Genomic DNA, 18,129 nt, shown 5'->3' on the forward strand with positions numbered 1-18,129 from the left:
TCGCCACGGTTCCTAAGTCGCTATATCGCCGCGGTGCCTTCTCTAATCGGTGGCCCGTTTCGACCAATGGCAATCCAGTTTAGACGGGAGTAGAAGCTTAGGAAATGGCTAGTTTCTATCTCCTTCTCACTCTCTTTTTCCTCTCTCGGTACCCTCTCCCCCCCTCCAGCCATAGTAGGGCCGCGACCGACTCTCACGAGACACAAGGCTATCCTTTGTCCGAAACTCGCTTGGCACTCCGGCCGCATTGAAAACGTCTCTCCCGACTCCGCTATAATCGTGCCGTAATTGCGATAACGAGCGGCCCGTCGCCGACGATGGTTCGGCACGCAGGCCCATGTTTCACGTAGATAAATTCAGAATATTTTCTTCGTCATTCCGTAAGCCGTACTTGTCTTCGCGTTTAAGTCGGTGCGGTACACGTCAGGTCTTGACGACACATTAAGCCGTAACTTGTGCAGACACAGTCGGAAATACTCGCGATTTGTTTTATAACTAATATCTCTTAATGTCTTGATTATACATACGAATCGACAAACATGTACATATATATAATAAAAATTATATAAAACGCAATAAAATCAATGTTATGTACGTCTATAATAATAATATAAAGAAATCAATTGTCATTATAATATATTCAGTTATAATTAGTACTGTAACATATGTTGCAGTATAAATATGTTGGATATTATAAATAACGTAAATCTTAGTTATTGATTGCCCTTTTCCGCTAATCTGCATTAAAAAATCCGATGTCTAGTTATAATAATAATATACGAGAATGTCCTGCTTTCGCTAATTCATAAGAGTGTACAAAAATTTTCGTGTAAACAAACCTCGTTAATAGTATTTCCGTTTGCATAACGCCAACGTGGAAAACTATATCGCTGTTACTTTCAGACCTCGTTTTCACGTCGGCCGGATAAACGTGACGGTTGCGATTTGACGGAAAAAGGAGAAAAACAGGCGTCCACGCCTAGACGCAAGTTATCTGCGTCGCTTTGTTGCATGATCGCGAGAATCCCATTCACCTGGCGGGACCGCTTAGCGGTTTCCGAGCCGAGCGAAGGACGACGGTGTACACGATGGATGTCGAAAGGCTCTCCGACAGGAGAGCGTTGCCTGTCTCTCGCGAAGGCACAATGCGGTATGCCTGCCTTGCCTGCCTGCCTTGCCTGCCTGCCGTGTCTCATTAATGACTTGAAATGATGCCCGTCGAGGACGACGATCGCGCGCGAAATCGTCGCGTATCAAAATTCCCGATCTTACGGGGCGTCCAGGATAAAAATAAGCGGCGATGAATAGTAAGTTGCGCGAAACGAGAGTTCCCATGGAGACCTATTGTTGCCCGTCGTTGTCTGATCCCTTGATCGCGTCTCCTTGAGCATGAAAGTACTAACAGACAGTCACGAGCCACAGTTTTGAGCGCACGCCACCTACGTTCCCGCATAAGATCGCAATCGCCGGCCGTATAATTAGCGCTCTATGAAATAAAATGGTAATTCCCAAACCGTGACATATTCCCCCTCGGAATTCCCTCGCAGCTCGGAAGACCCGTTTCCCGTATTCGCGTGACACTCGTACGTCACGACATTTCGCTGACGGTCGCGATCGCGCGACGCTAATGCCTCGGACGACAGCAACATTTGCGACAAATTTTTGGAGTGACTCCCGGTTGCGAGGCCCTCGACGTGCCCTCGAAATGATTACCCGAAAGGGTTTTCAGACACCGGCGGGCGAGGTACCAGCTGCCAAATCTTTTACAGCCATTCTCTTTGTCCCCCTCTCTCTTCTCCCTCTCTCATTCAGAGTCCTGGCTTACTAACGGCCAATGCACCACCGAAGGGTTGCTTCCTTTTCTTCAACGGCGCATGTGAGAATGTGTGCATACGTCCATGCAATACAACGCAAACAGAGTTTGGTAGACCTGAAGCCTAATCCTTTTTTGACAATCATCGAGGCACAGCAGTAATCAAGGAAAGATATAAAAAAAAACTTTATCGATTCTTTACTTTGCACAACACGTGACTTTAATAAGTATTTCTAAGCTAAATTAATTCTGTGACTCTCATTGACCGTTAAAGTCTGAAACTGAAATTAAATTCCCAGATACTTTGACTCTGCACGCAACATATGTATATAGACGCGAAAATACGTAGGAAAGCGAGCTAATTTCGTGAATAATTTTTCTCGTTTGCTTTTTAAAATTTCTAATGGTATTAATAGTACCATTAGAATAGTTTGAAATAAATTAATAACGTGCTATAGCATGTTTAATAAGCTTTTTTGAATCTTAAAGACGTTCTAATCTTTCAAATTTTTTTTAGATATGTAAAAGATGTTCTTTAAACTTCTACATTGATCAAATTTCTTTTCAATCTCCCTTCTTAAAAAAGAAGGAATTTTGGTTAGAATAATCGCGATTTAATCATGTTTTAGACCGAGTCAATATATTTTATACGGAATATCTCAGTTTTAGTGTCATTACTGCTCGGAATTACGACCGTTCGCTATTCCACAGCTCATAACTAAGCAATCATTTTGCAACAATGGCCGCTCCCATTCTTTACAATAACAAGCATATAAAAACTGTAAGGGAGAGATATCTCCAGCGCGACATTCACGGACGATCGGAACTTCTTTAGAAGCCGGTCGGGGAGAGACTCGTACTTGACGTACCTGACAGTATCAGACCCGCAATCCGATAATCGCGGCGCATTCCCGAATCAGTTTAGCTCAAGTTAATGTCGCGACATACGGAAATACGCGGTGATGATATTAATATTAACACGAAACTAAAACATTCAATCAGCAAAATAAATTTGATTAATCGACGACTTTTTTTATATCGTGGGGCACCACAGGATAAGCTATCCAATTTTTTCGTCCACGTCGTGCACGCCTAACAAGACTTTCGTCGTAGTTGCGTCTGCCTAAGCGGTAATCGGACACCAAACGAAGCAGCGGAGTCGTTGTCTGGTGACCCATTTATCGCTCTACGCTGTCTAGTGTTACAACCGCGAGAAGAGTCGCGTCGCGAAATATTATCGTACGGGCCACGGTAGATTCGTCAGTGACAAAGAAGTGACAGTGATGGACCAGACCGTGTGGCGAGCACCGGCGAAAAGATAGCGAGATCATTCGGTTTCCATCAAAATTCGTCGATTTTCTTTCGCAGTCGTAATCGCAATATCCGTAACTATGCCCGATAAGATAGACAGGAAGATTCAAATCTCCATCCGTCGCTTTGAATTTGAATGACATGCAAAGTGAAATGGTACCTCAGAACGAACAATGTATTCTAAGATTGAGGTAAAAAGTATCTTATTTATTTATGAACGTGGATACTAGATTAATCTTGTTTAACTTTAAAACAAAGTGTTAAATTAGTGACTGGACGCAAACAGCGATCCAATAATACATCACAAACATTATTCTAATAGTATATAACTTATAAATGCTAAGTTGAATACATATGCATAGAGAAATTCCATCGGATTCCAGAGACGGATTCCAGCATCATTGTGTATTAAATTACGCATCCTGTACGCTACTAATAGCTAACAAAAATCTTGAAACGGTCAGCCAAAAGAGGCGAGATGTAAGAAAGGCGAGACGATAAGCTGAGAGGAGCGGACAAGTCAAGAGCGAAGATAAAAGCGAGAAAGAAAGAAAGGAAGAGAGAGAGAGAGAGAGAGAGAGAGAGAAAAGGAGAAAGAGAGAAAGAGCGAGCCTGTATGCATGCAGAATGCAACAGTTAGCGCACGGTGCGAAGAGAGATGCTATTGCTGACGTGTGCACGTGAGCCAAAGTGAAACGCGATGAGAGAAAGAGACGGAGAGGTAGAGAGGAGAGACTGTGCCGGTCTCACAATGTCGCTTTTTCAACGTACGCGCGTACACGCATACAAACGTACTCGCATACACGTGCAACGTTCCCTGCATGCACGTGGACGCGCATACGAACGAAGAAGACGAGCGGAGCTCTGCGGCGGTTGAATATCGGCGTTTCGGTCGGCGTGATAAAGCGAAGCGAAGCCTCGCGCCGGATGAAATTTTGCGGCGTACGCACGAGGGACGATTAAAACGCAACAGATCACCGCCGCCATCCGTCACCGGATTAGCCCCCGTGTTTTCAACTCCGCTTCGCTTCACCGCCGCGTGTGCGAATGATATTCTAACGGCCCGCTCGCGGATCGTGACGGAGAGCGTATGGAAAGCATCTCGTCATTCGAAATGAATTAACGTCCGAAGAACTGTAATCATTTTATCCTATTATTATTATCCGGCAGATGTGAAATGAAATGAAGGGAAAAAAGTGGGAGGGCACGGGGAGGATTTACGGTACCGTGTGCTCTTGTAAAAATGGATATTTTTTATCTCTTATTAGATTATATTTATCCACTTCTTGCCGGTTCTTTCTCTTTACTATTCTCTAGGCTTTGACAATCTTTGTACAGATAATAAACCTACATCTCTCAATTAATATGATAAATTTATTGAATATCGACAGTAAAATCAACCTAATTAATAATAGAATCAAATAAAGAGATACAATTTTTTAATATAGTTGTCTGAAGATTAATTAGAAGCTATACCGTACATGTAAAAAATCATCGATTCTTTAAAGAATTTATCGAAAAATATAAACTTTGATATAATTTTAATTTCAATGCAGATCGCGTTTCGACATTCAACGTTGCAATTTTCACTCATCGATGAAAACGGTGCGAGCGTTCCGACCTCCAACCGGCAGCTGATAATCCGACGATAGCGAATTTAGTCCCTCAAAATTATTTATCTCGTAAATAATTTAAAAGCCAGGGGCGTTAATTACGCGAAATTAGCATCTAACTTCCAACACGACAAGAGAAACTTCTCGCGTAGGACGGAGAAGGAAGGAAGGGAGAGGGAGGAGGAGGCGAAGAACACAGGAGTAGTTGTAAATTGCTTTATCGTATTGCGGGCTTCTCGGCGGCGCATTCGGATGAACGGCGAACGAGGCACGGGGAAACGAAGTAACTGATTTATGAACTGGAGTTACGAGATGTCATCTAACACGATGGGAGATCGGTTGCGTGCCCATGAATGTCAAATAAACGCACGACATTCATCGGTGCGCGGCTTATCGCCGGCCGACGTGTCGTTTTAATCAGCCAGGACACTCGGGCCAGGATCCTTCGTACGTTCTCTCCCGTTAGGAGATAGCCGGTTTATCTATACTTTATTCGCACCAGCTTTGCTATTCCGCGACTACTAAACGCTAACGTTGTTCGTTAACGAGCAAGCCGGCCGCACTAATTATCCCCAGGGTCTACGTAATCACTTAATACCTTGTTATCCGATTGTATCGGACGTTGACCTATTTTGCAGTTTCGAAACATTCGCCACTCGTGTGTCCGAGCGATTATTATTTAAAATGGCCTTTCGCACATCGATGCATAGTCGACCATTGAGAAACTTTTCTTTCGTCGCGCGTGAGGCAATCGGTTATGCAAGCGCGAAGTTCCAAAGCGGAACGATTTAATTGCCGCGACGACGAGTCCGGCAAGATTAATATACGAGATTTATTTGAAAAGTGCTTGAAACAAAACTACAAAACAGCGATTTTAAACAAGTACACAATGTCACGCGATGTATTACAAATTTTGCAAAGATTTTTATACAGAAAGTTAGTTTTTACGTATTAGTTTTTACTAATAACAAAATAAACTAGTCATAATAGAAACATTACAAGACAAAACATTGATATAATTTGACTATTTTCAATATAGGAACTAGTAACAAAATGTTAATTTTTTTATTTTTACTGAATTATCGTTTTACAGTAATATTTTGCTCAATAGTATTTTAATTTAATCTTAAATTTCTTAAAAGTAGCTTCAGATTCTCTATCAGTACAGCCCAGTAATGACATCGCAACATATATCATTTAATTTAGTTTCGGAAAAATATATCGTTTAACAATTAACTTAGATTAAATTAAAAGTTTAATTAAATTTTATCGTGATCCCTAGTTCTTTTTTCAATCGATAGGAACGTAAGACTTTCCGGATTACGCACACATCAATTCGTTTTACTGCGTATTGCGATTTATTTCTATCTGCTTCTCCTTCTAGCGCTTATGTCGCTTTGAAGTTCCTCGGAGGAGTAGAGCGTTTCCGCCGCCGTCGCGCATCGGTCGCCAAAATAGGAGGAAAAAAGCGAAGTAAAGGAGTAAGCGAGAAATGAGAGGGGAAACGGACGGAGAGAAGATGTGTCATTTTCGTCAATTTAACGGACCCCCTTCCTCCTACGACCCCCCAAGCAGCTCGAGGCGCTCGTTCCCCACTCGGTGATAGTGCCCTACCAACTTCCGCCCCTGGCTCGCTCCCACCCTCGTCTCGTCGAAGCGAGGTCAATCGACGGAGAGGGCTGAAGACGATCCCCACCCTCTCGCAGCGACCCTCCCTACCACGGCTACTCAATATCGTTTCATTACGCACCCTGCTCCACCGACTACCCAACCACCCTTCTCTTCCTCACCCGTCTCCCTTTCCCTCTCGCTCACTCTCTCTCTCACTCTTTCTTTCTCTCCCGCCTCGGTTTAACCCCCGTTGTACTCCTCACTTCACCTTCCTTACGTCCCTCCGCTCCTACCACGGCGACGAAACACGAACGCCGACGAATTTTTATTGTTACTTCTCGCGCCGCTTCCTCTGACCTCCCGCCACCCACCCACCTCCCCCCTCATCCCAGCGCCTTCTCCTCTCCCTTTTTTATGCGCCTTTTAACGATCAGCAGTAACTGCACCCATCCGCCGCCCCCTTGCTCGCGCTTGCCTTGCCTTGCGTTGCCTTGCGTTCCCTTGCCTTGCCTTGCCCTGCTCGTGCCGAGCCTTTTCGGAAAAGGGAACGGATGCGGCAGAACAGTGGGGAAAGGGATGATACGTGTACGTCGAGATATATTGCTCCCCGAGTTTGCGTTCGGTTTACGTTTGTAATGCTTCCGTGACACGATACGGGAAGTAATCGGGCTAATCGGAAGTGACGCTGCATACAACCTTAACTGCTCGAGCGATTCGGGTTTCAGATCTCGCGAGATGGATATCGCGTTTTAGCGGCCTTTACACACTTAGCTCTCTTAAGAACTATTAATATTACATCTTTCATAAAGCTATATATCTCCTATAAATCTTCCATTAGACAATGAAATATTACCGGATATGTGTGTAACAGCGGAGCGCATGCTCGCATAATCCGTGCTTTGCATGAATGAGAGGCAAGTGTGTTAGATAGATTAGCCTTCACTTTTCTTAACATCAAAGAGATTAACGCGATCGTTTTGACAACTCGGAAGTAACATTCGATCTCGATCTTGATAGAAGTCTTTGTACGTTTATTTTCCATTGCAGTCACATATTCTGATGACTCTTATCTTGCGATAAAATCACTAAACGCGGAAATTCTCTTTCTAGCCATATTCCATATCAATTGTTTCACTCTTTATTCTTCTTCTCTGTCTCTTTGTAAAGTCGTTAGAATAATTTAATAAAGCGTAATCGGAAACAGCAGGAGCTGTGATATTTTTTTCTAAATAGAGAGTGTTTAACTTCAATTCCTATCACTGAGAAAGATTCAAAAGATCGTAAGAGCGCTTCTTCTAAGCAACAAACTCCGTCTCTTCTAATCGCGCACGTGCAACGCGCGTCACGCCGTTGCCTCGCAACTGCGTTCCACAACGCGGGGGGGGGGGGAGGATCTCTTTACCTACACTACGTCGATCCACTTCCGCGTTTTCACGTTTGCCGAATCCACCTCGGTCGTGCGGTTGTACAGAGTGTCCACGTCGTGACGGCGCAATAACGCAATCCAGACATCGTTACTGCCGACACTCGCGGCGCGCTGTGCCTTCGCGAGATCGCGACACCCCGTCGACCCTCGGCTCCTCGGTGCCACGAAACGCTACGGGACGACGCGGGGGAAGAGGCTTCATTACGTCCAATTCCATGTCCTCTCGCCGAACAGCCGGCGCGGCGATGGGTATCGCGCGATTACGTGCGTGCGAGCCGACGACGGGGATTACGCGGTGCGTGACGATTACCGCGCGTCTCTCGCCGCGCGCTTCGCGCCACTCGCGGTACTCGCGCTACCGAAAACTCCGGGGCACCGGTCACCGGCCGACGACGAGGCGAGGCGCGCGTAACAGGTGTACAACTAACTCCTCCGAAGGGCGACGAGGAGTCCTTGCCGCTTCGGCGGAGCAACAGTTCCGTAACTTCGGAAGCTGTCCGCGCGAAAGGACGACGACCCCTTCTTCTCTCTCTCTCTGAAGCCACCGCCTTTAGAACTCACTCACTGAACCGACACCTTTTGCCGTGCCTACCGGCGTATCGCTTGTCTACCTCAACGCCCGTTTCACTCGTCACCCTCCTCACCCTCTTCGCCGAACATTTTCGTCTCACTTTCGGCTGTGACGTGTCGCGACGTCACAGCGGCAGCCGTTAACCGATGATACGATGCGTGCACTCGCGCGCGTTACTACTCGAAGCACCACCGAGATTTTGAAAGCCTGGTTCCACCCTCCGTCACCCTTTTCCAAACGCGCACTGGTCGATCCTCCAAGATCGTGGAAGTCTCGAGACGAGAGGCAGAGAAACACGGCGCACACATGCAACTCGTGTCGCCCCTGCTTCCTCATCCGCCCTCTTGCCTCTCCTCCACTCTCCGTCGAACTTCCACTGTCGGCCTTCCCTTTTTTAGGACCTCTTCGCTATGGGGGATAAAGATGAGATACGAGAGAGAAAAAAGGAAGAGAAGTAGAAGGTGGGTTGAAGGGGACAGGAAAAATGGCGAGAGCGGAAGGGAGGGTGTCTCGAGGAAGGATTCGCGAAAATTTCTCGACCACCAGCGGCAGCTGCGTTTCGAAATGAGGAGCGACGCGAACGAGAGGTGGTGGTGGCGGACGACGACGGTGACGGAGAAAGGGAGAGAACGGAGGGCGCGCGGCGGACAGAGGGGCGATCGGGGCCAGGGGGAAGAGGGAAGGCGCGAAGCGGGAGAGGTCACAAAAGTGGAGGAAGAAGCGTAACGGCGAGTGCACGCAACACCGACGCGTGCGGAAACGTGCCTTCCGCGAGTACCGGAGCTCGCCCCTTGACGGACTAACCGAAAGACGAAGAAGGGGAAGTCGGGGTGGAAGAAGGCTGGTGGGAGGGACGGTGAGGGGGCGACGGAGAGAGAGGGTGGATAAGGGGAGTAGGAAAGGAGGACGAATGGTTGTAAGAAGAAGAAAAGAAGGTTTCGGGCGGCGGCCGGGATCACTCGGTTGTCTGTGGTCAAGGCACGCAGCTTGTGCAGTATTCTCTGCGCGTCTGACGATGCTCGCCTGCTACCCCTCAGCGACGCCGAACGAGGGGTAAACGTCGCCGACGTGGAAGGGTGGGCTGAGGAGGAGGTCGTAGAGCCTGTCTCGCGAGTCTGATTTCGCCACCCTTCCCTGTACGGGAAATTGCACGCGCGGCGCCTAATTCTTCTCGTAGCTTGTACCGATAACAGGGACGCCGGCGCCAATCTCCTCTCTACCAATTTCGAATTTCGGAGGGATGATCTAACTCTCGCTCGCAAACGCGATGTTTATGTATTTTTATGTATTTTTTAAATAAAAATATTAATGCGCGGTCTTTGACACTGAACATTCTCATCTCTTGTTCAGTCTTTTATTCCTAAGTTTGTCCTCGATATTGATGAATCAGTCATATTGATTGCCGTCCGAACGTGAGGTTTGATCTTTATATAAACCGGTTATCGATTATCATTCTTAGAAAAGAGAATAATTACATATTCGCAAGAATTTATCCACGAAGAAACGTTTATAGAAAGCTATTAACCATCGAGTACTAAATTGTATTACATAGCGTATATATAATTATATATATAGTTAACTTAATATAGGAAAACCATATCCAAAATGACTCGACTTATAAATTATAACAAAAGTGCTCAAACCATTTTAATATCACAGTTAATTAATCGCTTATCGCGCGATCATCATATTGAAGATTAGAGTTTCGGCAAAAGAAACCGCAATTATCTTTTCCATAAATGGATCATCAGGAGGAAGACGGTTTCTCACTAGACGCACGCACGAAAACTTGAAACCGCACGGGAAACTACTCACAGAATATTATCGGATTTTCCGGCAGCGTGGTACCACCCTGTTGAACGTGCAGGCGCGAGTAGGAGTCACGCCTGGCACATAGTCAGCCAGGATTCGGCGTTTCGGTTCGCAACAGGTCTCAACCACCAGCGTGTTCTCTCTCTCTCTCTCTCTCTCTCTCTCCCTCTCTCTTCCTCTCTCTTTCTCTCTCACACTCTCTCTTGCTCTCTCTTTTCCTCCCTATTCTCTCTTTCCCACCGCATCTCTCTTTCTCTCTCGGTCTCTCTCACTCGTTCTTCACATTCGCACACTGATAGAGAATCCGTTTCTACACTATATACTCACGACACATACACACACACATAGAAACACGCCACGCGGAATGTAAGCGAACGTATGCACGTACGTGCACACGCGCACACCCGCTTCGACAAATGTATATATACATACGGGATACTCCTGCCGTGGCACACATACACCCACGCAGCAATCACGCTGATAACACGCCTCTCGTTGTACGCGAGATCAGTGCGCGCGCGAGCAGTTGGTCGTCGTGCATCCCGAAGTACGCACGTTTCTCCGCGCGAAGAAGTCTTCCTCATCATATGTCGTACGTACGCATGCATGCATACATTTGAATATATACCGCACTTATATAAGTACATGACTCGCGTTGCCGAAAGGAACGATTCGACTCTTTACTCACCGACTACGAAGACCATATTCTTTGTCCATCGCAGCAGCTCCCGTCGGATGTGTCTGCGTTCCTGTATGCAGCGGGCATAGGGGCAATCCGCCATTTTTGAAATCACATCTTAGGATGTGTGTGCGCGTGCCGGCCGGGTGCGCCTGCCTCGTGTTCCCGCGTGGATGTCCACCCCCTCCACCGCCGGCGCTCCTCCGTCCTCCTCGTCGTCGTCGTCGCCGTTGTCGCCCTCGTCGTCGTCCTCCCGTACCCTCCCCCTCCTCCTCTTTCTTGCTCTCACCCTCCTACCCCTTCCACCCTAGTTTCCCTTCCGTGTCTCTTTCCGATTTCCTTCTTCCACCCCTTGTCGCTCCCACCCTCGTTGAATCTCCCTCTCCTTCTACCACCGGCTCCTTTTCCACCGACGTTCCTCTTGTCTTTCAGCGTGCACGGTGAGCGTGAGACGTGCGTAAAGGAGAAGGGTAGCGCGTGTGTACACGTCGCCGCGCGCGCTAACGTGCGCGCTGCCAGGTGCGACGTCACGCGTGATGTAGCGCGCCGACAGGAGCGAGCCAAGTCACCGTCGTCGTTGTCGTGGACCGCCGATGTGGTGGTAGCAGCGGTTGTAGTGGTAGCGGCAGTGGGGGTCCTGTCGTCGTTGTCGTCGTCGTCGTCGTCGTCGCCGTCGTTTCGTCGGCCGTGGTGTGACGCGACGCTCCTCCACGCGCGTCGGAGGGATGGCAAGCCGACGGCGGCGTCGGCGTCGGTGTCGTTGGCGGTGGCGGTGGCGGTGGCGGTGGCGGCAACGGCGGCAACGGCGTCACGGTGGGGATGTAGCCGCGGAGGGATGACGACCACGCTACTCCTCCCAGGTAGCGGGACAGGGTTAGGGCACAGAAACGCACAACACACGTGCACGCTTGCGCCCTGAGCGCCACGAGAGTGCAGTCTGTCGCCGGCGGCACGTCCTGACTCACCCTCTCCTCTCTCTCCTCTCTCTCTTTCTTTTTATCTTTCTTTCTCTCTTTATTCCTCTGCCACCCTACCGCCCTCCCTCCCTCCTTCTTCCGGCCCGCTGTATGCCCGCACCTCTCGACACAGAGATCCTCTCCCTTTTCTTCCGCCAAATTCTCCTACGACGATCAGATCCGCGCGTCGTCCTCCTTTCCGTCGTTCTCTCCCTCAAAGACGCTCGCAGATCGCCGGTTGTTATCTGAAACAGGAACAAGACCGCGTTCGGTCAAAACGTCTGCGGATACACGAGGCAACTTATATATATAACTTGCTATTGTTAGCGTCTTAGAAAAGCGATCTCTTTCTCGCCCTTGTTCCTTCCTAAGATAATTCACTTAGAGAAGAAAATCATATAATCGCACTCTTAGAAGATTCAAGAAATTGGACTTCTTACGTCCTATTTAGTCGCGCATCGATACCTTCGACGCGTCTATCCTATCTACGACTACGTCGCGTCGCGTCGCGGCGACGAGATCCTCCCACACCGCCGATTCCGTCGCACCTGCGTGCAAAAAGCGGAGTGGGCGGCCGCCGGCCCCATCCCGAAACAGGAAGGGTACTGCTGCTGCTCGAAATGAAACATTGCCGGTAAGAAGAGCGTCAGAGTCGGCGGTGTAGGTAGTAGGTGGGTGGTAGGGGTGGCTTGCACTCTCTCGCGTGGTGAGGCGACACGAGCACAGAGGACGTGGAGGAGGTGCAGGAGGAGGAGGAGGAACAGGAGAAAGAGGAGGAGAGGGATGAGGAAGGGGAGGACGCGGAAGGGTAGCTATAGGGGCGGATTCGCGCGTTCTACGTCCGCGAGGGGGCAGGTTGGCTGCGAGACGCGAGAGACGCGAGAGACGCGGGGAAAAGCGAACCAAGCGAAGGGAGAGAGAGAAAGCGTGCGGGAGCGAGAGAAACAGATAGACAGAGAAGGAGAAAGAAGGAAGAGTGCGCCTAATATGCAACAAGAGAAAAAGAATTGGCGATCAATAGGTAGTAGCTGGTAAGCGTCCTTTCATCCGCCCCCGCGGACACCTCGTCCTTTTCCACTCGCCCTGTCCTCCTCTCTCTCTCGGCCCACCTCCTCTCGCACTCTCACCTCCTTCCGTCTCGGCGGTCTCCATCCTTGCGCCATCGCCCCTCTTAACCCCCCCTCCGTCGCTTGCCGGCCACCTTCCCCCCCCCCCCCCCCGTTCCACCTTCCCGATTCTCTCTTGAGTTCATCGCGAAACTCCGCCACTCCATCGCCTTCGTTGTCGAGACATCCGCCCTAGCGCACGCCTAAGTTTGTCTCGGTTCTCGAAGACCAAACATCACCTAATTAGCTGGTTATTTCTTTCCTTCTGTTCCGACACCCCCGTTGATTTCATTAAACTGCCGCTGCCTTCGCATCAGGCGCTCCGAGAAAGAATTGTACTTCGCGATATGAAAACGTAATAAAATATCCTACTTATACATTCGACTATTTTCGTAAGGAAGGTTCAAATACGAATTAATTTTAACTAATGTTTACAAAAATGGAATGTTTGTAAAAGCCATAAACATATGTGCGTAAATAGATGCGATTTGTAGCCGAGTATTTAAAAGTTCATCGCGAAGATGCATCCCACTTCGCAGTTGCACTTGTTTTTGTCAATTAAGAATAAGGCGAAGATGCATTCCATTTCGGAAGGTTAACGATAAAACGAGAGGAGATACCGCCTCCGTGGAACAACATTTATTCCCTTGAGTCGGTTTACCTGCGTTTCCAACGGTCAGTTGACCCAAAGCGAAATTATACTCTACGTCGCGCACAATAATGAGAAACAAGTACGAGGACACTCTCGCCCCCGGCGGCGGTCACGTGACGAGATACGAGCGTGTGCCGAACACCTCTGATCTTTCTTTCGCACAGGTGCAATTTACTTATACCGGATCGCAGAAAGAGCGTCCACCGGTATATACATTGCTCCACCGACTTCACCGGCGCGCACGGCTGTCCGGAAGGAGAATATTGCATATTTTATATTAGGTCGTGCGCCGAACCCTTCCTCGCGCCCGTCGCCATAAATTTACGAACTGCTCGTACCTGACTTTGATTCGATCGCGTTTCCGAGAAGTTCGCATAATTTCACGAGGAATTTTACAATACAATTGCGTCATACTAAGAGATTCGGCCCTTGTTCTATTTTTAATTTCGACATAAGATTTTGATACTATAAAGTCCATGAAAATGATGTAAATATTTTTTCCTCGGTCTAAAATAATTATGATTTATATATTTTTCAATCATGTATAAAATGTTAAAAATAAAAAAGTTAGACATTTACGTTGCGTAGTATTAACGTAAAAATAAGACGTTGATATTTACTTTCAATTTCTTCAGAATCCTTCGAAATTCTGTATTTAATTTTTACCTTCATGTTAGTAATGTCTTCCAACTTAATATATCGAATATATAATATATTACTTTTATATAAAAAATGTGACTATATGTATATCTCTCTTTGAATTTTCCAACTAAAAACGACAAGACATTTATATCGATTGTATGTGCGTTTAGGACAGAAAGTAAAGAATTCTATGCACGTCTCGCGTACTCTATCGATTTCCACCGCAAGATGCAACAGATCGACGACGATCGTTCGGACATACGCGGTAGCGGATCGAAGAAGTCGCGGTATTCCTTAAAAGCATTTGATCCCCGCGATTGATATTCCGCTCGCATGTGCCCGCGTCTCTTCGTGGTTCGCAGTCCAGGTTAACTTGGCGATATCGCTGACGGCGGTAAGATCGATTCGATGCCCGTCCTAGGTAAGCCTATGCGAACGATATCGATGAAACGCGTCGGGGCTTTCGAGGCTCGTAACACACACGCTCCCCGCATTCGCTGCGATGTGCATGCATACCGGGTGTGCTCTCAAGAGCACGCTCCCCGCCCGAGCGGCGTCATTGAACCCCCGGGCACTTGTCGCCTGATGAAGGGAAGAGGCTCCGCTACCTTGGCAATTAGTCGGGTACCATTACTTACGACCGCGCGAACATACGACCGCAACTTTCGTCAATTGCGCCGCGCCGTGTCGGGCCCCGCACCCCACGGCAAACGTCGCGTCGCGTCGCGTCGCTATCGCCTCTCCGCGCGTACGTTACACTTCAACCACAGCGTATACACAAATGTGTGTACTCGAGTTCTCGACGACGTCATTGAACTCTTCCAGCGGGCGCCGGAACGGCCGGAATTATTTTAACCTCGGAATTAGATATCATTACCTTTTCCACGATAGGTTGGAGGATAATTTGAAGGGAGATTTTAATGACTTATATATATATGTATATATCATATGATAAGGCAGATTGTTCTAAAGAAATAGAAAATTAATAGGTAATTTTTTAGGTAATTATAGTGTAGCTACGAGACGATAATATTTGAGAATTGGCGCAGGTAAAAAGATATATCCAACACACATGCACAATCGCATGTTTAGACCTTTCTGTGTACATATATAATAATAAAATTTGTCTAGTTTAAAATGAACAATAATTAGATAGCATCGGGAATATTTAATAAAAAATTATTATCGAAAGTACGCTTCGTTCCGTCATACATATTTCGTCCAGTATCTTTGAGTATGTTATAATATTTCGATCGCTATACATTTATAAATCTTTCAGCTCACATGATAACATAATAACATGATCGAGCCTTAATTAGCTGAGTGAAGAAGTAGAAAGCAAATACACTTGGAATCATCTCATATAATTTGTTCGAATAGACTCGCATCTCTCCCCCCGTTCGTTATATCAAATTTTACGCCAACTAGTCTAGTCTGCTCGGCAAAGACTAGTATGCAAAACTGATTCTGATACTGTATTCCAAACAAAGATTCATGTCAAAACCTTATCAAAAATTAAGAAGAATAAATTACATGTAAAATCGGTATTTAGTCGATTAATTAATAAAGAATTAACTTATGAATTTCCGCGCCGAAACTAGACGTATCTAATCTCGCAAACGTTAAATCTCCAAGTATGTAACATCATTATTAAACTTCACTTATTGAATCCCATACTTATCGAGAGTGTTCATCGAAGATACTCGCTACCGGCACTCGGCAGTCCCCAAAAAGCGCTTTATATAATGTCGACTAGAGGTGTCTCGCGGTGAATATTCGAATTCGAGAAGCGCATCGATCATGCCCAGAACGTAACGACAAACGTTCGATATCTTTATGCACATTGCACGCTTCGTCGCTATGCACGTGCACACGTGTTCGAGGCGCGATCGACGTCATCGCGATGCAAGCTGTTTGTCGATAATGCCTTTCGAGGTAGCGAGAAAAGAACGTCACGGGTGCACAATGTATGCGCATCCGTCGTGGTGTGCGCGCCTTAGTATCGCTAACGGTTATATCGATCACCCGAAAACAGAATCTAACATTGATCGATCAAGTACCCCTTTCAGAGTTGACTCACAAATATATGTATTCCCGCCGACCGCGTCAAATATATATTTTCAATCTAAAAGATGAATTTGCGTTGAAAATTCATGCAAATTGTAATCCTAAGTTTACGCATGTTATATTAACTTCTGAATATACATGATATCACGTTTCGTTATAAAATATGTTATATTAAAAGTACGAGTAATAATTAAAATAAGATAAATTAAAATGAATAAGTAAAATATATTAAAACTAAAATAATACACAATCACACATCTCATTTAAATTAGTTATATATTGGTATTTCATTTTAAACACTGCTAAAATATATGCACGGTTTACTTAAAGCTCGAGTAGGTGGAAATTAAACGCAGCCGTTTAATTATCGAGAGTCCCCTAGTATATGGAAGCCTGTTCTACAGCGTTCGTGCTGTTTCGCGAATCGATTTAGCGTAGAATGTCACTAAGTAACGACGTGAGTCATTGTGGAATGCCGGTTGCAAAGAACACCGGAGAACTTCCACCTAACTACTCGATAATACTCATACACTCGGCAAACTGACTAAACGAGATCCTTTGAGATGACGAAAGATCAAATTTCCGCAAAATAATTGAGCTACACAAGATATTAATTTTGCACATGTGTATTTTCACGATTTTACATCTTTTATCTAAACATTCTAGTAAAGAAAGAAGTAGAAATATGTGCGATAGGATGGAAATTTGAGACATTAGGATTCTGCAATTCTGACTTTAAAAAATATATACATAATATGTATAAATTAAATGTTTGACGTTCTATATAATTTGCATCTATATTTACCATTGTAATATACATTATATAACTTAAAAGATAAATGTAAAACAGAAATAAATGAATATGAAACAGCTTATTATATTTAAACATCTAGTTTTATTGATCAACATATACATAGGTATATTAAAACGTATACCGATATCAAGAACGTTATAATATATGAAAAATATAATGTTGCATTTTTCTCTCTATTTCTACGATTACAAACTTTAAACTTTTCTCTTTGCGTATCGATTCTACAGACGCGTAAATAAAGTCATGGTTCAGCTGTTATCGCGAAGTACTGTTCTTCTCCTAAGAAATTGCACCGAGTCATCGAGAGTCACCGATAAGAAATGCAACGCGCGGGTAATCTCGCGCAACTCGCTAGAGTAAAATCCACAAACGCCCGTGCCGCGCACACGTATACACACGCGCTACTATGTGAATATGTAAATATTATTTCTAGGATTCGCGCGAATGCCAACGAGAAATGCGACGGTGTCTCGAATATGAGATTCCGATGACACGTGTGACACGTCCTTGCGAAACGGGGACGTATCAAGACAGAGGCGGTTTACGGGCGCGTTTACATGTATATACAGTGGATCGATTAAAAAAGTTTATTTTTTCTAATTTATTATTAGAATGTCATGTACGAAAAAAACGAATACATTTTTTGCTCGATCTAACAGTACCTAAAGAAAAGTCTGGATGATTAGAAGAAGATCGGAAGAAGAAATTCGAGATCACCGCCACTCGAGTGATACCTCGGCTCAGCTTCCAAATGCGTAAATCTGGCTGAAGAAGGGCAAGGAGTAGCTCGCGCTACGTATCTGCGACACCTTGGCCGGCCACCTTACCGCTTGCTCGGCCCCTAATCGATTTTCCCATTACGCGGATCCGGAGAGCGCCTCGCGTACACGCTCTCCCTTCCGTCGTTCCGTGTCCAGCGTGCATTTCCGTTGCGCGGTGAACAAACGAACTCTCGATTCTCATCGACCTCGCCCCGACTCGCCACCATCTCCCCCCATACTCACTCCACACTCAGTCCCACCGATCCAGTCTGCCCTTTTCCTCGTCTTTTACCCC

The 18,129-nt window shown here is 46.3% G+C and overlaps 1 protein-coding gene across 1 annotated transcript in view; it reads right to left on the minus strand.

The window, feature by feature from the left end:
- Positions 1-10,948, minus strand: part of LOC112465001 (mushroom body large-type Kenyon cell-specific protein 1) — a 43,723-nt gene extending 32,775 nt beyond the window's left edge. The window contains 1 exon segment of the mRNA XM_025032345.1: positions 10,846-10,948. Coding sequence (XP_024888113.1) covers positions 10,846-10,939 — 94 coding nt within the window. The 5' untranslated portion in view covers positions 10,940-10,948.
- Between the last annotated feature and the right edge of the window lie 7,181 nt (positions 10,949-18,129).

The sequence above is a fragment of the Temnothorax curvispinosus genome, unplaced genomic scaffold (assembly GCF_003070985.1).
Source record: "Temnothorax curvispinosus isolate PA1 unplaced genomic scaffold, ASM307098v1 QBEX01001498.1, whole genome shotgun sequence".
Lineage (NCBI taxonomy): Eukaryota > Metazoa > Arthropoda > Insecta > Hymenoptera > Formicidae > Temnothorax > Temnothorax curvispinosus.